This window comes from Urocitellus parryii, chromosome 4 (assembly GCF_045843805.1).
Source record: "Urocitellus parryii isolate mUroPar1 chromosome 4, mUroPar1.hap1, whole genome shotgun sequence".
Classification (NCBI taxonomy): Eukaryota; Metazoa; Chordata; class Mammalia; order Rodentia; family Sciuridae; genus Urocitellus; species Urocitellus parryii.
Genome location: NC_135534.1, coordinates 12,498,138 through 12,525,375, shown reverse-complemented (window position 1 = coordinate 12,525,375; position 27,238 = coordinate 12,498,138). Strand labels below are relative to the sequence as shown.

General features: G+C 51.5%; 1 protein-coding gene across 1 annotated transcript; it reads left to right on the top strand.

The window, feature by feature from the left end:
* The first annotated feature begins 1,429 nt into the window (after positions 1-1,429).
* On the top strand, positions 1,430-14,446 carry Ms4a18 (membrane spanning 4-domains A18). Its single transcript, XM_077797198.1, has 6 exons — positions 1,430-1,912; positions 4,292-4,405; positions 9,395-9,451; positions 11,026-11,139; positions 13,363-13,476; positions 14,186-14,446. Exons 1-6 carry the CDS (start codon positions 1,430-1,432, stop codon positions 14,444-14,446), a joined length of 1,143 nt encoding a protein of 380 aa, XP_077653324.1.
* The last annotated feature ends 12,792 nt before the right edge of the window (positions 14,447-27,238 follow it).

Here is a 27,238-nt window from a genome sequence, read left to right as displayed (position 1 = left end):
CTGTGGGCAATTCACAGTGTTTCTCACTCTGTCAGCAGCTGGGACTCTGGGCTCTAGGATGGGTTCACTTTATCTTTATGGCTGGTGTAGAAAGGGCAGGAGCCTCCTGAGCACTTATGGCTGGATCAGGTCTGCAGCATTTGGTACCAGAGAGGTGGTTTTCTGCCAGCAAGGAGCATACAATTTTGGTGACACAAGCCCAGCAACCAAAACAACCAACAGCCCCAGGTGAATCACACAAGCTACCTTCCCCTGCTCTGCATGGGATCTCGTCCCACCTAGTGCTGCTTCAAGGGTCTCAGGAGGCCACACATCGGCCTGTGCCCTTTGCAAGCTTGCTGAGCTGAGCTGAGCAGCACAAGAGTTTAGAGCTTCTCCAGATCCCCGTTATCTGAGGTCAACCCAGGACTACATTCACGCTTTTCTCAACTGCCTCCTCTACTCAGAAATCAATTGAAACTGCGTGTGATTCAGGGTTTGGCCATTCTCAGACCCTCTAGGACCCCAGAACATGGCACGGAACATGTCATTGGCATCATTTCCTGCATTTGATCCCAAGAAATTCATCAGTTAAACACAGACCAACAGAATTCAACAAAGCGTCTCTGTGGTCCTGATCCCAACACCAGGTGGACAACCCTCAGGAAGAGGGGACAAGATGGGCATTCCCAGGCCACCTGGTCCACTGTCCCCCTGGGTGGCAAGGGTACATGGAGCCTGGGAAAGACAGTCTGCCTTTTCTTTCTAAAGCCAATGAGTGTTAAGGAACCATCCATAAACTAGCTGAATTAAACCCAAGAGCTAGCTAGCTGCTCATAGACTCCAAGAGCGAAAGTAGGTGGGGCTGATGAGAACCTTGAACCAGAAATTAAAAGGGCACAATCAAAGTCTCCCCTCCTGCTCCCTCCATCCGTGGTCCTCATTCTCCTTACTCTGAAGGGCTATCTCTTCCCCACTGCGCATGACATGTGCTTGACCCTCCAGCTCTGTATCACAATCTCACAATAGTCCTCAAGTGCAATCCCAAGTCCCCAGGAGAAAGGAACTATCAGCCATTCAAGGTCAGCTGTGCATCCCCAGAGCCACCCACAGTGGCCAGGGTAAGGGGCAGGAGGGCCTGTGCCCATTCTGCACACTCAAGGTAAGCAGAGGCCTGAACAAAACCACCAGCCAAAAGGTACCCAGGGTCGACAGGAGCTAAGCAGCCAGGAGACCTAGTCTCCAAATCCACCCCCACATACAGAAAATAGAATGTCCCTAGAACATGGACTCCCAGGAAGGAAAGTAGCTTATTGGGTAGAGCAGCGTGGTAGGTGGTTTCCATTTTAATGAGAATGAAGCTGAACATAAGAATGAGAACAGATGGGTCATGCATTTTGTCAGAGGAGGAAAATGCACCTTCTTGTGTGTTCTGTGGCAGCTGCACACCATGTCCACACTGGAGAGTGGAACCAGCAATGTGCCCAGTGCTCATGCCCCAACAAGTGTCCATGTCATCCAGCCCCGGTATCCGGTGACTTCAGAAAGCCACAAGCAACCTTCAGGGTTCACCACTTACCCACCCTCCATGACAGTGGTCCAGTGTGATACAGGAAGAACAAACTTAGCGCAGCCATTCCTAGTGTACCAGAATGCAGCGGGGGTGACCGGTGCACAGGGCCAGCTCACTGTGCTCCAGCCTCCAGCAGGAGGGCCCGGTTTGCAGACTTCGCCTGGAGTGACCCAGTACCCACTGGGAACAGCCCGTGTCCAGACCCTGCCTGGAGACCCTGAGAATCCTGCCATCGCCATCCCCGGGCTGACCCCCACCTCAGGCCAGTCCCCGTCGAACATGGCATGGAACATGTCATTTGCATCATTTCCTGCATTTGATCCCAAGAAATTCATCAATGATGAGGTCAGAACATTAGGGGTAAGTGCAATGTCTTTTCTTCTGCTTGGGTCACTTCATAAGGCCACTTCTGTCTGGTGCAGTTAGATGAGGAAGGTGAAGATCTGGAGAGCAAAGAAAAAAGCAGGTGACAGTTTCTGGAGGCTGGACCCGGGAGGTCCCACAGACAGCAGTCCCCCTCCCCATCTCCCTCCCTCTCTCCACCAGTTCCCTGGTCTTTAGGGAGGCTGTAAAGTTGGTTAACCATCCCCTTCCTAGTTGTCAGGGCCAAAGGTCCACATCAGTTTCACTCAAAAGACCATCGACCAGGAAGTCATGTGATCCGGGTTTCGGGGCTGGCTGGAGGCTGGGCAGACTCGGGCACATCCTTCCCTCTCTGGGCCTCAATTTTCTCATCGCTAAAGGGAGCAGATCTAGTGAGATCCTCTCTTAAATCCCTTCAGGCCCTGAGGCTCTGTGATCCCCTCCTCAACCAAAGGGATCCTGACCCTGACCTGCCTCCGCCAGCCTCATCTGGCCCCTGGAAAAGCTCCGGTCATCCTCCTCTTGAGGCAGAAGCCAGATCAGTCCTGTGGCGGACTGGCGGCCCAGCCAGTTCCTAGCAAGGGGACTGGCTTATAACAGATCCTCAGTCTGTACACACTCACCGTGTGACAGGGACTCAGAGCTGACCAGGACACCACCCTCAAAGACCAAGGAGGGTCTTCACTCCGTGGCAGCTACTGCAATTATAACAGCTTCTGGCGTGGCCAGAGGATGCATGCACCGCTCATCCTGGGCGCCCAGAGAGCTTCTGTGTGAGGTTGGAAGGCCAGGAAGCCAGAGAGCAAGCACAGGTCGGGAAGAGGCTGACTCACGAACCCCCCTGTGGGTGGGTATGGTTAGCGCAGGCCCCCCAGGTGCCCATGTGCTGGACACTGTGTTCCCACCAGCAGGGCGATGTTGAGAGCTGATGAGGAACTGTAAGAAGTGTGGCACAGGGGAAGTGCTTGGGTCATTGGGTTCAGAAGAGAATAGCATAGTCCCCGTGGGGCTTCTGATTAGATGTCAGGAGCGGGTTCTGATCAAAATGGCAAGAGTGGCCCTTCCCCATCCTCTCTGGTTTCTCTCTTTCTGGCATGAGCTCCCACCATGATGCCATCTGCCTCAATGTGACACAGCCAGGGGGGACTCACCAGATCCTGAATCATGCAATTTAAGCTTTTAGCCTCCATACTGTGAAAAATAATCATCTTTTCTCTGCATATTACCCAGACTCAGGTATTCCGTTGGAGCAACAGAAAACAGACTAGCACACACCCCAATCTATCCCTCCTCATTGATCCTTCAGGAATAGAAATGTGGGTTTTACCAATGACAAAACTTATCAAAATCAATCTTAGACTAAGTTCCATAAAACAGTGTCAAGAAAACAAATGCTGGTTGTGAGCATCAAGTGAGATTAGACATGTGTGTGGACCCTTCAAAAGGTAGAGCTAGCCTATGATATTGCACAGTGATTGGGATTTTGTAACATGATTACTCTCATTATTAATTAATACAGGATAAATCCTTGTTCATTTTGGCTTCCAGTGATTTTAAGATATTTTGGAAGAATTTGAAAATTTCTCAAAACAGAATTGAGTCAGCAAATGCCCGGGGATCCTGGTCAGCCACAGTGAAAGCTAAAAATGTGGGCTGTCTTTCATGGACTGAATTTCATTTTTAATGCGAAAATTATGCCAGGCTTCTGAAATACAGACCTAATGAGAACACAGACAAAAATCAAGCACATTGTCTTGTGAAGGGACGATCGTGTGAAATGCACATCTGTCACCAACTCATAGACACATGGGCCAGGAGAGTGGGACGCATCTGCTCAACCCTGGTCATTTGACCCTTGAGGAAACTGAGGCCCAGAGACGTCCAGAGCCACCTCCCACCTCTCAGGAATATCCATGCCGTGGGAGCCCAAATAGGAGGGGATCCATTCTGATGGGTCATCAGAAAAGGTTTAGGTGATCCGTAAGAGAAGGTTAGAAAAGAAGGAAGGATAAGAGGGACAGGAGGTCTCCCAGGGCATCCATTGCCAAGGGAAACTGGCTAGTCATGGGAATGGCCGAAAAGAGAATTCGGGTGTGGGAAAGTGTCCGTGTAGGGCTTCCACACACCTCCCTGCAGGAACTGGCCAACGAGCTTCATGTGCACTGCAGTCTCGCACGAGCCCTGCAGGCCAGCTTCTGAGAGCCCATCTTAGGAGGAAAGAAACCTGGGCACAGAGAGGGTAGGGTAGTCTGGGGGAGCCCCAACACCTACCATCCATCCCTCGAGTCATTCTGGAGCATCAGCGTGGCTGGAAGAGCAGCGTGGCAGCCCGTGGCCCCCAGCTCTGCCTCTCACCATCCTCTGGTCTCCTCCTAGGCCATCCAGATCATCATTGGCCTGATGCACATTTTCTCTGGGATCAACCCTCTGCTGTATTCCAATCGTTCTGTGACTGGAATGTCAGGGTATCTGTTCTGGGGAGGATTATCCGTGAGTACAAAGCCTCCTTCCTGGGTCACCCAAGGGGGGCAAGGAGAACATAAAGAAAGAGCAGGAATTTCCACTCACTGTTCAGAGCCAAGAGCCAGCCCTCCACTTCTACATACAGGTGTAGCAAAAGGTCAGCATCCAATTCACACCTGCCCAGCAGCAGCCCCTGCCTCCAGGGCACATTTGGGACACAAACCTTTATTGCTTTATGCCTTCTCCACTGCACTTCCTCAGGGATCTTTCTAGGAAACATCTCATAGGTAAATCAGAGCATATCCAGTCGAGAGCACCTGCCAGCCAGTCACGGCAGCTGACTGTAAAATTGTCAGGAATTAGGTAAACTGGTTGCCGAGCTATTTGTCATCAAATGATCCGCTGTTCTGCACCAAAGAAATCAGCAAATACTGCAAACCAGAGTCTTTTCCAAAACCACTGGCACCTCACCAGGCAGAGGGGAAGCCTTTCTGCTGACAGGCCACTAAGAATATGGAACTGAAGAAGTTAATTAACAGAGAAATGGACACCCATGTTGAGTAATTCTACTTGTGTGAGGCACCTAGATGAGTCAGATGCATAGGGAGAGAGGTAGCCCGGTGGTTTCCAGAGGCTATCCAATGGGGAGGTGGTATTGAATGGGGACGGTTCAGTGTGGGACAAGGAAAGGGATCTGGGTGTGGATGGTGGTGTTGCTGCTGCACAGTGCTGGTGAACTGCACACTCAAAGGTGGCTGGAATGAGTTTTAGGATTGTGTGTCTAAAGGGAATAAAAATTAAAATTTTTTTAAAATGAAGAGATAGGTTTCCATGACCTAACTCAAAACCCGAGGCATCACCAAGTTTTAAAACCCCAAGAGTATCCGCTCCCTGCTTCTAGAAGTGGCCCCTATTCTCCATTTTGTGTTTCTCATTCCCGTTCTTTGTGGTCCAGCCACATGCACCCACACGGCGTGCCTTCGCACGGGTATAAAGCCATGTGAATGAAGCGTGCTGCATCTTCACGCAGCTCGCTCTGTCCCACTGTATACTCTGTTTTGGAGATTTGTCTGTGCTACAAGCAGCCATAGTTCATGTTGCACTGATGGATCCTGATCTGCTGCATGAATATGCTACAATTTACTTGTCCATTTTCTTGTCAACAAATGTCTAGGTTGTTCTCAGTTCTGGGCAGTGCAAACCGTGCCACTGTAATTGGTTGTGTGTTGCACGTGGGCAGGACTTCCTGTGTTAGCACACTGTAAGTGGTCCCAGATGTGCCTTGAGATATTGCCCCAGAGCCCAATGAGATTTGTGGAAATCAGGGCAATTAAAACCAGGGCAAACGTTAAAACTTCTGCCAGTCTGGTGGGAAATTTGAATTTCCATCTAATTATCAACGCTTTGAGCATCTTTTCATTATTGAACATTCAGTTTTCCCTTCTCTTCCAACATGCCAATTTTCTTTTTCTTTTTTCTTATTTTCTTTTGGGTTGTTTGTCTTTTTCTCCTTGATTCATTGGGATTCTTTGTAAATTCATGCTTCTTCTTTATTGATAATAATAATCTTCCAGTTTTTTGACTGATCCTTTGATTTTTAACTAATCCTTTCTTTATGGTATCTCCTGATGGACACAATATCTTAATCTGAATGTGTCCTAATTTGTCAAAATTTTTGTGTTCTGTGCTTTTAGTGTCTTGTCGAGGTAATCTTTTCCTGTCCTAGGTCATAAAGAGGTTCTTCTATGTTTTCCTCTGAATTTGTTTAAAGTTTACTTTTACACTTAAATCCTTAATTTATTAGGGATTGACTCTGGTTATGTTATGTTAATGTCCAATTTTGATTTTTTTTTGTCTCTGTGAATTAGTAATTGTCCTAGGCTCTCCTTTGTCTGCTGACCTAAAAAGCCAAATATCATATGTCACATATGAATATGTGTGGGTCTGCTTCTGAGACCTCTCTCCTGTTCCACGTTGCTTGATCTGTCTTTGTAATTCTATATTACACTGTATTGATTACTATGTCTTTAGGCTAAATCTTTATATCTAAAATTTCCTGGAATTTGTTTTCCTTTTTAGCCAGGGGAGCCAAAACTAATGTTAGCTTTTGATCATCCATCTATATTTCATGTTCCAAGAAACATTCTACTAAAAATTTTCTTCCGATTCTTCCAAGTGGCTTTTTTTTAGGCTGCAATATACTTTGATAGATATTTTTATTGACTGTGTTATTTTAACAGCACAAATTTAAGAGATACAATGCGATAATTTGGTACATATAGACTTTGTGCTGATCAAATCAGGTCAATTGAATTTATTCTGAAGCCACAGATCAGCATAGAATGAATTCATGTTTTGCTGGTATTTATTCTTCTGATCTATGAATAGGCATCAGAATTTAATATCTTTCAACACTGGTTAATTTTTACATTAAAATTTTTCATATCTTTATTACATTGTTCTGTAATTTTTTCTTCATTTCAAACAACTCTTGGTAGTATATTAACATGCAATTGACTTTTACATATTGATCTCACATCCAGTGAAATTACTAAACTTTCTTATTAATTCTAGTGATTTGCTTCTAGAATCTTTTGGGATTTCTGTGTAGACTATGATATGTACTAAAAATCACCCTGTTAGTTCTTCATGCTCAATCTGTTCATGGTTTTCGTTTTCTTGTCTTATCATACAGGCTAGTACCCATTTCGGCTATTTTAGATGCAACTGTCTGGCACTAGCTTATCATTTTTAGGATTTCAGATCATCCAGTTCAAAGCTCCTTTCCAACGTACAAGCATCAGACAAAACACGTTCTTAGAGCAGTGGCCAGTTATAACCATTTCTCATACAGCATCTCAATCATCTCGTCAATAGAATAGAGGACTGGTCTGTTGTTCTGTAGTAAAGGGCTGGCCTCGCATGTAGAAGGTCCTGGGTTTGATCCCCAGCACTATTTTTTAAAGGTAACATAAATAGAAAGTCTTTTTTACACATACAGGAATGGAAGAGGCTTCAACAGAAATTCACAGAGATCTCTTATCTGTGCCACTATTCTATTCCCAGGACATCCTTCCTGAACTGCAGGGGACTTTGGTGGCATGGTTTTCAGCACTGTCACAGATCATCAGATATGTCCAGTAGTTTCTTTAATCCACTGGGTTATTTTAAGACTTGGCATTTTTAAATTTGTTTGACAAACCTATTTGATTGCCACCGATTGAATGCTACTACTGACACTGAATTGACTAAAAATTCAAATATAGTGGCCTAGAAAGACTTATATGCAAAACACAAATTCATAAAGAAACACTCAGATCAGGTAGATAGCATATATATTTCCCTACGGACAAATAGAATGCTCAACAGTGCCCCCAGGACATAACACTGGGTCAGCCAGACTCTGCACTCACCTGTTACCTGTAGCAATGGCACTGCCAGAGAGAAGTTTGCCAAAGAATAGTGACAATATCTGGGTACCGAAGAGCATTGCAGTGGGGACACTCAGCCCAAAGCAAACTGTGGGCAGAGTCAAGGAGATTGAGGCAAAGGCAAGTTTTATGAGCAAAACGAGAGAAATCCACATAGGTGGCTTGGACACAAAGTTCACTGGTTTCGAGAGCCAAGGCAACAATTGGCTTGGCTCAGTGGTGGAGGTGCCTTGCTGGCCAAGTGCCTGTCCAGAACATCTGGTCTGTATTGTTGTAGCCTAAAAGAATATTAAAGATAGACTTTGTTCCAGAAATATGTGCATATGTATCAACATGCAGAACCAGTTTTGAGTGCAAACAGCAAGCCATTTCCGGGGGGATTTTAGGATTTAAGTCCTGTCACAGCACTGATGTCAGAAGAGCAGGCATGAAGTCTCCCTCTCAAACATCCTGGCTCTCACTTTCTGTGGACTGACAAGACCAAAGGTGTCAGCAACGACTGCACACTCATAACCTTGACCCAAGCTGCAAGCCCAAGTCTGTACAGCAGTGACAGGAATAAGTGTCTCTTGGAGAAACCACTGGAACACAATGAAGTCCCCCTGTGAGGAAAGTCCCAGAAGGCCGAGGGCTGCAATCAGCACATGGCGGGATGATCAAGGCCGCCCCATGCTCCTGTCCTCTGCCAGAGCCCTGCTGCAGGCTCCCAAGCCAGGCCCAACTTTATGCTCTATCCCTGCTGCCTTCTAGCCTCCCACAGTGGCACAGGAAGTGAGTTCTTGGAGGAGAAGCTTTAAGAGAGCCCAGGATGCCCTGGAAATCTCCCTGTCCTCCCCACTGAGAATACCATTCTAATTCTCCCACTTGAATAACATGTCCCACTTGGAGGTAGACAGGGCAGGGATCGTTATCCATGTCCATTGTCTAGATAATGAGACTGAGGTTTGGAGAGGTTAGATGCTACCATCACATCTTCATAGACAGAAAGTTCTGGAAGAAGGAGCTGAGTCCAGGCACCTACTTCAGCCTCTTCTAATTATACTGAGCTTAGAGTCCAGCCTCGAGTGTTCCATGCCCATCACCTGCCTTGCATCATGGAGTGCTACTTGGGACTCTCAAGCTGGGTCCTGGAGCACAGTGAGGTGACCAGTCACAGAAGTAGAGCAGGCTTGTGACCTTGTGACCAAGGCTCTGTCTACCACACCAACCTGACTTTGGTTGTCCAAGATCCAGTCCATGTTAGGCAGAGTGAGCAATAAGTGAGCAGTGACATGCCCAGGCAACATCTTCAAGGAGAACCTGTTAGAAGGTGATGATAATGAGACAGAGCACCCTGGAACAAGATTCAGACTGCCAGAGGAAGGGAGGCTTTAGACTCGGCTCACAGGGGTCAGAGCATCGCAGCACTCAGTACGCTGGGCACGTCCACTGGGATGGGGAAAATGTTGGAAAGAAGTAAACAGTTTGCATATTTTTCTGGAACAAAATGTGTAGAACTTTCAGACTTAGGGAAGATCCACCTCTGAATGGATGGTTGTCATTTTTAACATTCTGCCAAACGTATCCTTCTTTTTTGTCTGCATAGTACATTGCCTCTGGATCCCTGTCTGTATTGGCTGAGAAGGACCCCAGCCCATGTGTGGTAAGTTCTGATGCCTTCTTTGGTGACCCCTGAGTGTTAGCATTTTCTTCTTCTAATCATGGGAAACCGATCCCAGAGTCGCGCTGTGAACCAGCACTCCATTCAGAACCTTCACCCACCTCACTCCATTCAGTCTGCACGACTCTAGGAAGTTCTGTCGTCCCTGTATTGTAGATGAGGAAACTGAGGCCCAGAGAGGTCACAGGTCTTATGTGAAGTCACACACTGAATACAGGGCACAGCTGGGACTTGGACCTAGAGCGCTGATTCCAAACCTGTGCTTCCAGTTATCACAAGAATTCAGTTGCTAAAAACCACTTGGCTATTTGGGAAACCCGTGAGAGTTTGCAGAGCGGTGCCTGCGGGGGGCTCTGCGTCAAGCAGGAAGCCAGGCCTGGGCCACAGGGGATGGTGCCTGGCAGCCGCCTCCCTGGCACTTCCTGTCTTCCTCTTTGGCTGGACCTGGGAAGTCTGCTTTGAACAACGTGGAGTCCCAGCCACAGGGCACAGGGCATAGCATTCCCTGGGGCCTTTGGGGTGTCATTCAACATCCAGAAAAACATCTGCTCATGTGTTGAGTTTGTTGTGGCCTCTAAGAAGCTTGGGAATGAGTGCAGGGCTCCATGGTGGCCCCCTTCACCCCTGCCCCAAGCCCTCCTTCCCCTTAACCCCTTCTCCCCTCTGCAGGCCTCGGATCTGTCTCCCGCCATGTGAAGAGGACAGTAGGCTGAGGGGCTGGCTGATCTCACTGCAGTGTCCCCAGACACCAATCTCCTTCCCCAAGACAAATGTCCACTGCCCCCATCTGCCTTCCTTACTGCATCCCTCCCAAAGCCAGCACCCCCCAGATACCCCGACATCGGCTCAGCTCACACTGCTTCTTCACGTCCCAACAAGATTGGTTGAACCCTGTCCCCCAAACTCTGGGGAGTCTAGAGCCAATTCCTGGGCATCCCCTAACCCCCTTGCTCTGCTGTGTACATCTGAGTGACATCTCTGCTTCAGGCTCTATGTCCCACAGCTGTCCCGGGCTCAGCCCAAATGTGGCCCACAGCCCCTGTCTCCTTCCCCATACCCCTCAGGGAGGCAGCGTGAGTAGGAGTCGGTGTGAACAACTGCAGGACGTCAGCATCTCATCACGGAGAAGCAGATCCCTTAACATTGACCGTTAGACTTTCTGGCCCTGAAAACCTTCCCCTGTCACCCTCCAGCCCAGATTGCAGCCCTCCACCTCAGGAGCCACGTCCCTCCCACGCCCTCCTCCCAAGGCAAGCCTGGGATCCCTGCTCAGCTCCCTGCAGCGCACCTGGGCCCTGTCCTTGTGTCTTTCCAACCCAGTCTTCGAACCTCATTTCCTGTCCCTCTACTTAGTGAGGTGTTGGCCAAGCAAAGGGGGCCCCGGTCCTAAGGGGACCTGCACAGTGATTCCCGAACAACTCCCACTCACTCTGCTTGGAATCCACTGGCTTCTTACCTCTTTCCTGCACAGACTTTTCTCTTTTCTCCTACCTCCCTATGTTGCCAGATGCTGGGCTTTGGGCCCTGCTCACGTTGTCTCCCTCTGTGTCCTCCAGGTGAACGGCAGCATCGCCATGAACGTGGTCAGTGCGGTCTTCTCCCTGACGGGCATCTCCATTTTCATTGTAGATATGACCTTTCAAAGTGAGGTGAGCAATCCACCTGCCTGGGCCCATGCTGCCAAAGGACAGGAGGGATCACAAGGTTGATTCCAGAGCAGGAGGGAATTCCAACACAATTCCAACCTAGTAAGATGAGCACTGTGTCCACCAAGTATGGACCCTCACCAAACTCTGTGGCTGTGGAGGCCACCATCATAAACCTCACTTCACAGAGAGGACAGAGAGGAGCAGACAGCTGAGCCCTTCTTTTACCCACCCTACATCCTGTTTAGAGGGAGCAAGTGCTCAGGTTTGCAGCCAGGGCACCTGCCACTCATATCCACAATGGAATGCACAAGATGACCTGCCCCGGGAACCTACTGAGGGGCAGCCAGTCACTGGGAGAGGAGGTGCTGAAGCTAGCTTCCTGTCTTATTTGTGGGCTGCAGAAGCAGATGCAGGAGCAAGACTCAGGTGCAGGGCATTTCTGTCAGAGGTGAACCCAGGAAGCCGCAGCAGGGGAGGGGGGACGTGATAAGAGCAAGGAGGGCGGGAGGAAGCCAGGATGAAGGGTGTGGTCAGGCAGGTGACCACAGGAGCTCCCTCCTGGTGGGGGTCTGGCAGAGTGAGGAGTGGGCATCTCAGTTCTGGCCTGCGCTGGGCGAGGGAGCGGGCAGGAGCTCCCAACTCCACTCAGTCTCTGGTTGAAAACCGCTGCTGAGGCCACCAATTCCCAGGTGCTTCCTGTCTGCCCTGCACGTGGGCAAAGCAGTCTCCTGGCCAAGGGAGGCCCTCGGGCATGTGATGAGGCTGGAAGACAGGTGGCGGGGGCAGAAATAGGGCCACTGGGACCCAGGAAGGACCTCAGTAACTTTGACACAGTACTCAGCAGGCCTGAGGAGCAAGGGGGAGAATAACTGTTCCCCAGTGAGCCGTGACCCTGTCCTCCCTCGGGACTAACCGAGCAGGCAGGGAGGGCTGGCAGGGCCCAGGGTCTCTATCCAGACCTGTGTGCAGGTGAGGTGCTCCCTATGGACAGGGCTCCAGCCGGCTTTAGGATGAAGTGACTCTGCTGATGTAATGTGGCATCTAGAGGATGCAGCAAGCCACAAACCAGGCCAGGTATTTGCCTCTGGAGTCCCCAGGGTGGGACAGGATGTTCTCATCAAGAGTGGGTTGTGGTCCTGGGGAATCAAGAGGCCAACATCTACTGGTCCTAAAAGCAGTCATTGGGCATCGTGACCTCTGTCATGAATGACTGCTGGTGTAGTGGCACCCAGAGGCTTTGGAATTTCCTAAGGCAAGGGGCCAGTCCTCTCTGCCACAGAGAGGAGGAGTGTAGAGGGGACCACAGGATGATCTCCATGACCCCCCCACCCCACTGGGGATGCACATGATCCTAATGACACCGAGTTCTATGGGGTCTCTTGATCTGTCCTGGCCTCCCTCTTGGCAGAAGCTCCTCAAGCTCTGAGTCCCCATGGCCACCTTCCAAGGACAGCATCCATATAGCATCATAGGGATCAGGCCACAGAAGCCAGGAGCCAAGCAGAGCCGAGATCACCCTCATTGGTGTCTGTCCCAACAGCCCCTGTCACCAATCACCTGGTCTGTGAGCTTGTTGAGGCACGTCTCAGCCTGGGTTCTTCTCATGCGACTTTGAGACATATCGTTCATTTGGGAGAGAAGCAAACAGGAACCCAAGGGGCAAGGCAGCTGGGGTCTTCATACACCGAACACTGATGGTCATTAATAGAGGGCTGCCCTCCAGGGGCCTCTTTCCTGAGCTGCAGACCTGCTGTGCCAATAGCAGCGTGGGCTCTGGAGGCCAGAGGAAGCCGCAAGGCAGAGAAAGGCAGGTGTTGTAAGAGAGGTGTTCAGGGGTGTCCGTGGGGGGGGGGGACGAGCAAACAAGAACACATCCATGTGCAGGAGAGTAGTGCACCCCAGCCCCACAGGGACAGAGCCTGGGACCCTCCAGACCCTGCCCTCTGTGAGTCTCCATCTGATGGTCCATTTGTATATGTAAATGTCCTTTATAATGTCAAAGGGACAAAAATCCAACAATTAGTTTAAAGAATGCAGGTCCTGACGGTTGGGCACCAGGTAAGGTCCACTAAGTGGACAGGAAGGTACATGAAGGGGTGCCCAGAGGATCTGCTCAAGAGACCACTGCAGAGAGTCTCAGGCCTTCCATATGAGGCATGTGGCACTTGTCTAAGGTGAGCCCTGAGTGTCACCTAGATAGTCAACCCGAAGGACTAAAGTGCTTCCATTCCTGTCTGCCTCTAGGTGAACATGAAGGCCTATGTGGGTAGTCTCCTGCCCTTTGTCCTCTTGGAGTTCTTCCTCACATGTGTGGTCTCGCATTTTGGGTGCCAGGCTGTCTGCTGGAGACGCTTTGAGGTCAGTGTCCTAGGAATCAGAGCGTGCTCCTGGGGGGGGGGGGGCGGGGGGCAGGGAGAGTAGCAAGACATGACCAAAGACAGACAAATGAGGCCTGAGAAAGAACGTATCGGTTAAGCTTTGCTGCATAACAAATGACCCCAAAATTTAGTGATTTAAAAAAGCAACCATTTATTGAGCTCTTGATTCTGAATATAATCAATCTGGGCAATCATCAGTGAGTCCGTCTGCTGGTCTTAGATGGACGCGCTCTTGCATCTGTAGCCAGCTACCAGGTGGGAAGACCTGTGTACGGAGCCCTTGATGGAACAGTTCCTCTCTGATCCACGGGCTATCTCATCCTCTGGTAGGCCAGCCTGATCTCCTTCACAGAGTGACCATTCCACAGAGTCGTAAAACATGGCAGCTCCCTCAGCAAGCTCTCTTGTCCTCACTTGTGTCACACTTGCTAATCTTCCTGGGCCAAAGCCATTTACCTGGCTTTGTAATCAGTTTTGCAGTTGATAAGTCTTCCCTCTCTCCACAAATTACTAGCACTTATACAACATGCAAAATATGCTCATCCCTGTCCCAAGAAAGCCCTGTGACTAAGCCCAGCATCGGTGAGAGAAGGTCCACCAAGGCATAGAAACAGGAAGGGGAAGAATTAGTGACCATTTTACCGTTTACTACAGAAGAAGATGATGGTCTTGTGTCCTTTGCCTTTCAGAACATGACAATAGGTTCAAGCATATTCAGCTTCAACACAGCCAACATGACCGCCAGCCACATCCACACTACTGACATCCCTGTCAACGCAGCCACCAGCCCTGCCAACCCTATTACCAGCCCTGCCAACCCTATCACCAGCCCTGCCAACCCTACCACCAGCCCTGCCAACCCTACCACCGGTCCTGCCAAACCTAGCTGCCCTGACAACGTTCCTCCTGAACCCATGTACCAAGATGTACCTGATTATGGCCGGAGATAGACGTCGAAGGTGCCTATTCCAAGTCTCAGGAGGAGGCCCTGCAGAAGAAAGACTCCTTACTTCCTGAACCTCCCATGACCTTGACCCTAGCTTCATTGCTAGGCCAGTATCAACCACCATCTTCTCCCTTCTTCATTCCTAAACCTAATTTTTATTTGTCACTAATATTTTTACTTCATACATATTTCCCCCTTGGCTCTAGATCTCTTTCAGCCACGGTGAACTGCGAGGTGCTTTTTAAGTCCATGGCCCAGTTGTGCACCCTATGGAGAGGCTAGCTCTAGACTGGTCTGCAGTCTGGTGGGGGTCCAACTCCCAACCTTCCTCCCCCGACTCTGACCGTGACAGTCTCACCCCCAAGGGGGAGGGAACGTGATACAGGGCGTGTGCACTGCCAGCCATCTGCGTGTGCCCCAGCACCCCTGGGTGTGTGAGCAGGAGACAAGGGGCACCCAGGCTGCCCGCTGGGGCTGCAGAACGCATGGCACCCCTCCCCCACAGACAGAGCTGCTTGGGATGGGCCATGGTGGAGGTGCCCGCGGAATCCAAGACTGCGCATGAAGGTCCTTCCCTCGGTTGCACAAAGGTGCTCTGTGGCCAGCAGTCCAGCCCATTGATTGAGAACTGGCTGCATGACTGCTCCCTCCTCTCTCTGGTGTCCCTCTGCCTTCTTTCCTGTGTGATAACAGGCCACACTGTCAGGATGTGGGGCCACAGGCCTGGTGCTCCCTCCAGGGTTCTTTCCACTGGAAGCATCTTCCAGGGAGCCTCGCCCTTGCTCATGTGGCCATGCCCCTGCCGTCCTCTGGAACCAGCTGTGCTCGGGCACCTCTTCTCCACCTGCAGCGAGGAGGGGAGGCAACAAGATGAGTGAACCCCTAGGCTACTGCAGTGCCAGCCACAGGCTCCCCACAGTCTCCTCTGGAGACACATTTGTGTCACCAGTCACCAGAGGGCCCTGAGACTACCATATTATGCTCTCCCCACACTGCGCCAGGATGTGGTTCCCAAGACCACTCTCACGCCAGAGCCACACTCTGGGGAGTAAGGGCAGTGGGCCGCTCCCATGGGCACGGCACCTGTACTTCACTGAGCGCAGGTATTGAATCTCCAGGGGTAGTACAGGTGGATGTGAACCCATCTTATAGATGAGGACACTGAGGCTGAGGGAATCCCTCCTCTGAGCCAGTCACTGAGGGGTGGACACAATGCAGGGTTCCCTGTCTGCTGACCCACAGCCAGCCCTCTTTCCACCCGACACCGGCTCATCTGGTTTCCCTTTTCCATAAAAGTCTCCATTTCTGTTCCCCAGGCAGGAGAAGACACGCCCCGCTGTCCGGGAAGCAGCATGACTGGGAGCCATCTGAGATGGTTCCTGGGAGAGCAGGGGGTTGGGTCCTTGTGTGGGGGGCGTCCACTGTCACCCACTGTTGAGCACATCTAGAGGTTGGCATCCAACGCCTTCAGCTCAAGGCATCAAGCTCCTCATCACCTCTGCTCAGGACCTGGCCACAAGCAGCCCCCGACCTGCAGCCCCAGTGCAGAGCATGGCCCCAGTGCAGAGCATGGCCCCGGAGGGTGCAGGAGAGGGAAGGGGAGCAGGTCCATGCCGCACCTACAAGGTGCTGGACAGGGTGCTAGAAGCTTCCCTCCATTCTTGTTGTATCAGGTGCTGTACTAGATCATAAGGGTACAACCAGGGAGTGGGAATCAAGATATTTCATAACGGATGCACAGACACTGAAAAATCACAGTGGAAAAAGGCTGAGGAGCTGGGGCAGGGCGCTGGCGGGTCCCTGGTAGCCCAGGATTAACCCTTCCATTGCTGGAGCATGCAGAGGAGAAGCTATGTCAGGGGAGGGGACTGAGCACTGGGAAGGTGGGTAGGGGGTCTCCAGGGCTTGGATAAGTGGAATGAGAGCCCTTTAATATTATAGTAACCAGTCTTCTGTGACAGCGTTTCCCAGCAACATATCAGCCCAGGGTATAAATTGAACACGGCCCTGACCCCTGGACCTCACCCTCCAGTGCAGAGGCCAAGCAGAGAGGTGTGAAGAGATGGCAGTGGTGCAAACCTAGACACACACACACACACACACACACACACACATACACACACTCCCCTGAGGAATGTCACCTGCAACCACTTAGCAACATGCACCCACCCCCCCTCTGCTGATACAGCCACCCTCTGCTGGTGGAGGACCCAGAGGAGGTGACCTTTCTATGTGAGACCAGGATGCAAGAAAAGACCACTGACTCCAATTAAAATCAAATTAAAGCAAGCTTAACATTTCGACCGGCCGGGCTGCCTCTCCCACTCAAAACCACGGGAACAAGACAGCACCCCAGCTTTCCTGCAGCCCAGCTTTATAGCCCAGAAAGTTACACAAGGGGGGGGGCGGGTTACAGATAACAAAACTCTGACGAGCATAACACAAAGGTTTTCATTTTTGCTGGCCCCGACATCAGAATTTATGAAGGTCATTAGAGCCTCAGAAGGGGTCGTTGTCTGGCCAGGGAAGGCCAAGATTTGTGAGGCGTCACTAAAGTTTCAGAGAGGGCTGCTATCTGGCCAGAGAGCCAGGCATGGGTGAGTTCAAGGCCCGGGCAGGCATTCCAAGCAGGTGCAGAATTTGCAGTAATTTATAGTAAAGCCGAAATTAGCTTTTCATGGCTTTGTGGGGAGACGGCTCCCAATTTTAAGAGAAAATCAGGCTGGGTCTATCACCTACCCCATGCCATTAAGAACCACTGAGCTCATTGATGGCACCATTATTGATGATCAAACAAAATTGGAAACATCAATAGCCAGGTGTGTTGGCACACGCCTGTAATCCCAGATCCCAGCTATTCAGGAGGTTGAGGTAGAAGGATCGCATGTTTGAGACCAGCCTGAGCAACTTAGCAAAACCCTGTCTAAAAATAAACAACAAAAAGGGCTGGGGATGTGACTCAAAGCACCCCTGAGTTCAATCCCCAGCACCACTCACACACACACACACACACACACACCCCAAAATGTCCTTTTGACCAGGTGTGGTGGGGCACACCTGTGATCCCAGTGGCTCAGAAGGCTGAGGCAGGAGGATCACAAGTTCAAAGCCAGCCTCAGCAAAAGCGATGTGCTAAGCAACTCAGTGAGACCCTGTCTCTAAATAAAATACAAAATAGAGCTGGGGATGTGACTCAGTGAACTCAGTGCCCCTGAGTTCAATCCTGGCTACCCACCCCCCCCCCGAAAAAAAAAATGTCCTTTGGTAGGAACTAGAGGACTACAAAAGCTACATGGTCCAACAAGGACAACTTAGCAGCTGTAAAGAGGAGTGCACATATATACCTAATTAAAATAAATAATTCTTTTTAAAAAGAAGGGTTCACATGATCTCCAGATCTACTTGAGATGATCTCCAGGATATCTTTTTAAGTGGAAAAAATGCACAGAATAATATAAATAGTCCGCTACTTTTGTATGAAAAGAGATGAATATAAATAGATATTCTTACAGACATTGTGTGTGTATATATATACAACCCTCTCTACGTTGGTGGACAGAGGTAAAGCAGTTACTATCAAAATAACAGCTGGATCCTTTGTATGTAGAGGCAAATTGGGTCTAAAATTTACAGGAAAAGGCCAAGGAATTAAAATATCCAAAGCAATTTTGAAAAATAAGAATAAGCTGGAAGAAGCACAGTATTTAATTTTAAGAAGTATTATATGACTATGCTCATCAAGACGGTGTGACATTGGCACCTGTCAGCACAGCAGAACAGAGAGTCTGGGTCCACTCTTCTACACGAACTGAGGTTGACAAAGGCACAAAAAAAAAATCAGTAGAGGAAGATTGGTCATTTCTACCCACGGTATCGGAACAACTTGGCACTTGGCCAAAAAATTAAAAGGAACTCAATCTAAATCTCAGGCCTTATGCAAAACATTAACTCAAAATTAATGTAGATCTAATCTCAAAATGTAGAACTATAAAGTTTATAGGAAAAAAAATGTAAGAGAAAACCTTTGAGACCTGGAGTGTTTAGATATAACATCAAAGATACAATTCACTGAACAAGAACACATCGATAAATTGAACTTAAAATTCAAATTTTTGCTCTGTAAAACATCTCATAGAAAAGATTAAAAGTTGCCAGGTTCGGTGGCTCACACCTGCCATCCCAGCGGCTCAGGAGGCTGGAGCAGGAGGATCATGAGTTTAAAGCCAGCCTTAGAAGCTTAGAGAGGCCCTGTCTCAAAACGTAAAAAGAAAAATTTTTGAAGGGCTGGGAATGTGGATCAGTGGTTAAGCACCCCTGAGTCCAATCCTAGTACTAAAAAAATGATAAAAAGTCACAAATTAGGAGAAAATGTTTGCAAATCTGACAAAGACTATAAAGAACTCTCCAAACTCAATCTAATAACAAAATGGAATAAAGACTTCACTAGTTTAACAAAGAAAATGTGGGATTGCAAATAAGTACATGCAAAGAAGTTCAATGTCATTAGCCATGACCCTATGACAAAACAGCACTTTCACCTGTCAGAATAGCTCAAACTGAAAACGGGCAAATACCAAGTGCTAGAGAAAACTCAGAACAACCAGAGTCCCTTAGGCTACTGTCGGGATTGCATATGGCGCTGCCACTCTGGGAAAAACTCTGGCTGATCATTAAAAAGTAAAATACGCACTTACCACATGCCAAGGCACCCTCACTCCTGGGTTCTCTTCCTATAAAGTAACTCAAGGCAGCCTTCGGAACTGGGCATCTTCAGCAAAGAACAGGCTGGGGCGCAGCCCGAGGTAGAAGCTCAGGGAGCTGCAGGACTCAGCCTCAGCGTCCTGGGTGGGGGAGGGTGGAGAGATGAGGAATTCCTAGAGGAACCGGCAGGACAAGCAGGTTTAGACTTCCAAACGCAGAGATTGCTAAGGCAGCAGTCCTGCCATCTCTGCGCTGAGAAGGTCCTAGGCATCTGCAGTAAAGGTGAATTTGCCTCCTGCCTCTAGGCAGAAAAGGGCGGGGAGGGTGGAAAACCCGCCTCCTGGTGTTGGCTGCTGCCCAGTTGCCTTCAGTTCAAAAGGAACTTTATGTCAAGAGGCCTAGTTGGACTCAGCTCTGGGATGTCCAACCACAAAAGAAATTATATATAAATATACATCTCTACCATATAGGATGGAAAGACTTTTTGTTTTCCTTTCCCAAAGAAATAGATTGGAGAAAGCCTCTTGGAAAAAAAAAAAAAGAGGTGTATTGGGAGTGACGGCCTCCCTTCAGTCCACACCACCATCTGGTGAAAAAGGCAACCCCAGAAGATCCCATGCTACACGATTCCACGGTAGATGTCCTCAGTGATCCAGCTAAGGCCAAAAAGGGACTAACTGGACCATCAAGAGTACTAACAACGGCAACAATGAAAACATCAGTGACATCTTTGATGGACTGAACCACTCAGCTTCATCATCAGACCAAAAAAAAATAAAACTACCCATCTTTGGGGACTGCTCTGGCACCCCCATGATACTATAAAATAAACTGACAGTGGACAGATTCACAGGAGAGAAGATATTCAAATTTATTACGAGTGCGCACACAGGATCTCACAAAACCCATCTGGTGCCAGGGCCCCCCGGCTGGGCGCTTCCCGTGCTGCAGAATCACAGGTCTGGGCTCTGGGGGTGGGCAGCGGGCAGCAGGCTCTGTGCTGAGAAGAGAGGAGGGAGAGCTCACAGTGGAAACAGTGTAGACCACGGTGCCTCCTTATGCAGATGAAGTTCACTGTGTGTAATAAAAGTTGTCTACAGGAGATTAAGTGACAGCCTGTGACAGCTGTGACATTGACCTTCAGTCTCCTGTGACAGTAAGTCTTTCCTGGTTGATGAAATGGAGGGAGAGGGCTTACGACAATTGTGTGGGCTTTGGAGGGTCTGTTGTGAGGCAGATGGGACTTCAGAGAAAGCCCCTCCCTGCTCTCCATAAGAAGCGGGGGAGGGAAGGCAGGGCCAGGCCAGAGAGGCCTTGGTCCCCTGCTGGAAGCATGGGGAGGCCACAGCGCCACACCTGGAAGTGTCCTTTTATGATCCACGACGCTGCCTTATCTGGTGCCTGGCCTGTGGAGTTGCTTATATGAGAGCGATGAGGCCACCATAGGGACAGATTGCTTCCCGCGGCTGTCTCCACAGACGCACTGCACACGGAGCAAACAGCCCCAAGCCCCACACACACGCAGAGAGCACTTGCTCTCCCTGCAGCCAATCGGTTGGCGGATCCCACCTGGGCTTGGCAGGCTCGTCATGCTGCTCACAGTACCCAGAGAGCCAGGGGCCAGCAAGGCCCTGCAGAGCCTCATCTCAGAAGGGACATGCCCCCTCCTGCTTCCCGGGGGCACAGGAAGCCCCAGGGCAGCCCAGTGTCAAGGGTTTGGAGAAAATGGACTTCAGTCCCTGCCGCCAGAGGTGTGGATACACACGGGTGAGGAGAGCTGTGAGGGTCAGTGTGGCACTCAGCCCTGTTCTGAGTAGCTGGGAGTTGGCCCAGGCCTGTCCCCAAGGCTACCTTGAGCCTGTGGATCCTGCGTGGGCTCCCAGACTTTGTGCAGAGACACCTGTGCAAAGGTACTTTGGCAAGAATCTGAACCTAGAAACTGATATGCAAATCCTCCTCTGCCGCTTGACTACACTGTGCACACGCACACACACCTCACACACACACACACACCTCACACACACACCCTCCATTCCTGCCGGGAACGCCGTGGGCCACCTGGTCCCTGATCTAAGGTTGCACAAGTCTCCTGGGTGGGAGGAGGTGAAGGCCACATGGAGACCCCTCCCAGCTATGACATGAACAGAGGAACCCCAGCAGTTCGCCGGCCTCTGTGGGCTTCAGCGTCCTGTGGGTGGAAGGCTTGATGCTCCCCCAGGGCCCTTGAGGCTGGGAGACCAGTGACCCCCGAGCGACTTCCTCAGCCACTCTGCTGGCCCAGAGCAGGGGGGTGCTCAGAACCAGGAGGGACTTGATCACTCCCCAGAGGCGCGGCTCACAAGCAGAGTGATTTCCAAGCCCCACGCACATAGCAAAGCTCTCACACAAAGCTATGTGTGAATGCGGGAGAACAGAGGCAGCAGGGAGCCGGCGGCCAGCAGAGCAGCCGCGGCAGCCCGGTGAGTACCCGCCGGCCTCCTGAGGCTGGCCCCAGCCTCCCAACCCTGGACATGATGGGGGACATGGGAAAGGGGATACATGGGGTCCCCAGGGGGGGAGAGGAAGAGACCACTGGACAGAGAAGGCTGAGGCCCGCGGGTCTCCCCCTCACCTGGCACTGAGGGGGACAGGACTGTTCCCAGGGCCACCCACTGACGGAGACCTCAGCTCAGGGCCTGGGGCCCTCCTGCATGGGCAGGTAGGGGCAGAGGAGGAGCATCTGCCTTTTCTGCTCAAAGCCAGGGACTGAGATGACTCACGTATCCCCCAAGACCCCAGGTCCTAGCCATCCTCCAGGGAAACCTCACCCCCACCCCAAACCATCCGCCATTTGGCCAGAGGAATCATCTTAACCCAGACACAGGCACCCTGCCCTGCCCTTCTCCTAGAGAAAGAGAGGGCTCAGCAGGGGTTTTCAGGGGGAAATGGAGACCCAGGGAAGGAAGGGGCTGCCTGGCCACCCCCCTCTGGATGCATGGAACCGTGGTGGGCGTGGTGCGGTCCCTGGGGTGGAGCCTGCCTCCCGTCCAGGTGGCCTGTGCTGGCCTCCTCCCCAGGTCTGTCCCGCCCGGAAGGGCTGACATCCAAGAGCCCAGGAGAGCCTCCTGGGAGTCCAATGCCTCAGGGTGGGACTCGGGCAGAAGGAGCAAAGTCCTGTGGGGTCCTGGGAGCGAGGCTGGCAGTGGGGGAGTCGAGCAGCATCCTCGGGAGCCTGGCGCACCCCACCCCGACCGACACCAGAGCCACCCACCTGACAGACGGGGAAACCGAGGCCCTGAGAGGTGAAGCCTCTTGCCCAAGTCACTTAGCCGGCTAAGCCCACGTGGGGTAGTATGGATGCTCCCCAGGCTGACCAAGGGCCTGTGGCCTGACCACTGCCGCCCCGAGCTGTGCTCCTGGGCATTTCACCCAAGATTCCCCACTTGGAGCCTCTGTCCCCAGCTGTAGCACCTCCCTAGGCAGCAGCTCCAGCCTGGGCATAAAGAGGAAGCTGAGAGGGCCCCCAAGGGGATCCCTGGCTGCTCAGCACCAGCAAGGCCAGGACATGGCCGCCTCCCACTGCCTGCCTCTGACCTCGGGCACAGTAACAGAATCTGCTCCCAAGGTCGCCAACCCAGCAGAAGCCGGCAGGTATCCAAGGCCTCCTGCGTGCCAGGTTCAGGCACCAGATGGGCATCCCCCTCTTTTGACAGCCAAAGTGACTAGAGAAGGGACCGGGGCAGTCCTGAGGCTTCTCTGGCTCAGAGCCTCAGAGCGTCCAGTCCCATACTGTGTGGCAGGTGAGAAGGGCATTGCGTGGTCCCCCTCCCTTTCCCACCGGCCTGCCCTGCGGCCCAGCTGGCTCGGGTGGCACTGAGAGGCTGGATGATGGGGAAGGAGAAGACGATCTCATGGGCTCGCCGGGGGCTGTTCTGAGCTGGCAAATCCCCCTGAGGCTGGCCCTTCTCTGCGGGGTGTCTCATGGGCTCTATTTCAGGGGTGTCTCACGGGTTCTGTTTCAGGAGTGTCTCACGGGTTCTGCAGAGATGCCCATCACTGAGGGTCTCCCCCCTGGGTACCCACCCCAAACCTCCTCGCTCAACTCTGGAGTCCCGACGCGGGGCCTACACAGGAATTCTGCCCCACAGCCTCCTACACCCTTGAGGAGAACGAGGGTGTGTCCCCCTCCCCCCCCACTCTAAATGTTCTCTCCCCAAATCTGCTCTCCACCCCACTCCCACCCTGTGGGAAAGGTGTAAAAGTCACCTAGCAGGTTCCCAGCCACCTCCTCTCTGCAATTCCCTCTGGGCCGTTGGTGGCACCGCTCACCCCAGGGTCTCAGCCGAAACCTCAGTGCGAACGTCTCTGACACCTTCAGCCTCCAAGGCCCACAGCCTGGCCCCCCTCCACACTGCTCCTCGGACCCTCAGCTTGCCAGACTGCAGAGTGGGCACAGCCCACCGGCCTCTCAGGGTTGTTACAGGGGTCTCTGTGAGAGCTCGTAAACTGTGAAGGGCTGTGCCCACAAGGGGCCGTCACAGCGGTCACCAGAGCTGACCCCTCATGTCTACCTAGGTCAGGGGGTTTCCTTTGTCTCTGTACAGGACGGAGGCTGCCACGTAACTCCTGGAGGTGAGGGCTGTGACCTTCCCTCGTTTCCACCTGCCTGTCCCTGCCACGCACGCACGCAGCAGTGTTGGGGCCCGCGGTCGGTCGGTTGGGATGGCACAGAGACCAGGCGGGTCTCGGAAGCAGCAGATGGGCCCATCCCTCACCCAGGGCTGCGGGGGGTGGGGAGAGAGCGGCTCCTGAGTCTCAGGAACTCTGTGACACCTTCCTGCTTGTGACTGCCACGTAACCTGCCTGGGGCAGGGAGCCTATTTTTGCAGGTGTCTTCTCGTCCCCCCCCCCCCCCCCCGCCCCAGGCGTCTCCTTCTGGGTGGCTCAGCCTGAGGCGATCCCAGAGCCCTCCTGGCCCCAGAGAAGGTCCACATGGGCACCCCCCACCCACCGTGGGTCTCAGATGCAGATTTCAACTGTCCCCAGGAAATGGCATCCACCCAGGGGTGAGCCTGGAGGAGTTAGGTCTGCTCCTTTAACTGGGGTCCTTCCCGCCCTGCTGCCGTGAAGATGTCCTTCCAGATGAAAGTGAGAACACGGCTTTGCCTTAATGAACCTCCTCGGAGAAGGCGGAGCTGGCAGATGCACTCACTGGCTTTTAACTTGATGATCTGGGAAGGCCTGGCATCTTAGAACCCTTCCTCCAAGGAGTCAAGTTCAAGCATCAGTCCCCTCACTCCAAGAAAGCCTGCTTCTAACCCAGAAGTGTATGATAATGTCCCGTAATATCACTGTCATTCCTACTGAGAAGTGGTGTTCTAAGATCCATCCCAGTTCTGCCACCGAGGTGCTGTGTGACCAGGAGGGTGACACTCACCCTCTCTGAATCTGTTTCCTCTCTAAAGCACAGCTAATAATCTATGCCGGACTCTCTCTCAGAGTGAGATGATGGCTGTAACTGTCCATTATTCACATCTGAGAAAGTCAAAAGCCTGTCGATGGGGTGGGTCATCCTCAAATAGATTCTCCATCTTCCTGCCCTCGGTCTCTCTCATCCCATTTTCATGGACTCTTAGGGCAGGCAGTCTTTATTTACTGATGTCCCCAGAAACTGCCTCATCTTCCCAAATATGTCTGGCAGGGAGGGAAAAGCCCAGTGGGTAGGACAGACAGACGGAAGGAAGGGAAGGAGCCTGCAGGAGGGGGTAAGAAGAGCAGTCTCAGGGTCGCTGGTTTAGGCCCTGTCCCCCCTGAAGACATCCCTGAGGTCCATCCGGGACGCCTCCCCAGCCTCTCTCTCCTGGAAGTGGCCTCTTTTCCTTCACAGGGACTCCCAGGACCTGAGCCCAGTGCACACAGTAAATGCTCAATAATTGTTTGTGGGACTGAATTGCAAATTCCTCTTGCTCCTCCTTCCAGACTCTAGGCTCCTCAAGGGCATGGACTGTGGTGTGTGTGTGTGTGTTACAGATATTCATTTCTGGAGGAGGTAGCAGTCAGGAGAAGCCAGGTTATGCTGCTGTAACAAACATCTTAATGGCTTAAAATAACAAAGATTGATCTCTTCCTTGGGTTCCTCGTCCTGCTTACTCAGGGGCCCAGGTAAATAGAAGGCCCTCTGCATGGAACTTTGCTAGTCACTGTGACACAGGGAAGAGGAGCTCTGTGGGCTCCTGCACTGACCACTAGACCCTCGGCTCAGACACTCATTTAACCAAAACAAGTCATGTTGACCTGAAGGCAACCAGAACATGTGGGCCAGACCAATGGTCAAAGAACAGCGTGACTGCCCCCGGAGGCAGCCCCTTTGGCTGGGACACGCGTGAGCTTAACTCCACACCCTGCCATTTACTAGCCAAGTCACCCTGAGCACAGCCCTTCACTGCTCTTTCCTATCCTCAAGGACATTCTTGTCCATTTTTGCAGTGATCCTAACAACCTTTGAGGCAAGAGGGCAGCTGTATGAGCCAGCTCTCCATCACTGTAACAAATGCCTGAGACAATCAACTTATAAAGACAAAAGGTTTATTCTGGCTCACAGTTTTGAAGGTTCCAGTCCATGATCCATCAGTTGGCCCTGTTGCTTTGGGGCCTGTGATGAGGCAGCACATCATGGCAGGAGCATGAGGCAAAGGAAGACCAGGCCCCTTAGAGTCAGGAAGGAAAGAGGAAGAGGAGGGTCCAGGATCCCACAATCTCCTTCATGGACACACCCCCAATAACCTAAGGACATCCCCCAAGTCCGCCTCTCTCTCTTTTTTCTTTCTTTCTTTTCCTTTTTTTTTCTTTTTTTTTTTTTTTTTTTTTTTTTTTTTTTTGGTACCAGGATTGAACTAGGGACACTCAACCACCGAGCCATATCCCCAGCCCATTTTATTCTTTATTTTGAGACAAGGTCTCACTAAGTTGCTTAGGGCCTCACTAAGTTGCTGAAGCTGGCTTTGAACTTGCAATCTTCCTGCCTCCGCCTCCTGAGCTGCTGGGATTGTAAGCTTGCGCCTGGCCAAGTGCCATCTTAAAGCTTCCACCATCTCCCAAGAGCACCAAGCTGGAGACCAGGCATTTAACAAAAGAGCATTGGGATCCAAACTATAGCAGCAGCCGTCATTCCCCTTATTATATAGAAAGGTAGGGCAGCTCACTGCACATTCACATCTTGCCCAGCATATAATCACTGTACGCAGCAGTTATTTAAAGCAGTAGGTGAATTTCACTGAGCACTTACTATGTGCCAGGCCGTGTTCTAAGAACAGGGATGGCACGCTGCAGTCCACTGATCACACATGGCCCACCGCCTGCTCTTGTCAACAACAGCCTCACCCATTTGTGTGTGTGCCACCTATGTCTGCTCTGCGCTAAAGCAGAGGAGTTTCCTAATTGCAACAGAAGCTATGTGGTTCCATAAGGCCCCAAATATTCACTGATTGAGAAAAAGTTTGTTAATCCTGTTCTAATCAATGTTCATGCCTGCTAATGATCATTTTAATGTGAGTTCATGCAGATGAGAGCCCCCAACAGAGTGAGCGCTGCGTGGCAGGTCAGTGCATAATCCCCATGGAGACCTGTTCCGGCTGTCACGTGTTGTCACAGCACCCTGGCTGGAGGAAGCCTTGTGAGCCAGCCCTTCAGAATGTACAGTGACTTACACCTCGTTCTCCATGTGGTTGGTTATAACACCACTGGCCTCAAATTTAAGACATATAAACCAGTCACTTACAGTGAACAGATAATGTTCGAGGCCGCAGATTGTCACCCAGCGTGTCCTCGGTGTCTCCGAGTCCCCAGTCCCTGCAGGCCTCGCCCAACAGCCCAGGCTGCTCTCCCTCTGGTTCACTCTTGCAGGTCCACCCTGACCCTTGCCTAGCAGGTCCTCCAACAGAGCTCAGACCTGTCCCAGAGCAAACGGCACAGGCTGCCCAGAAGACACACAGGAGGCGAACCCAAGGACCCCAGCATCGCCAGGACGAGGTCCGCCAGGCCTCGTCAGGACTGCAGAGAACTTGCCGCACAGCCTGCAGCCAGCTGCCTCCCGTGGACATGCGCAATAGCTCTCAGG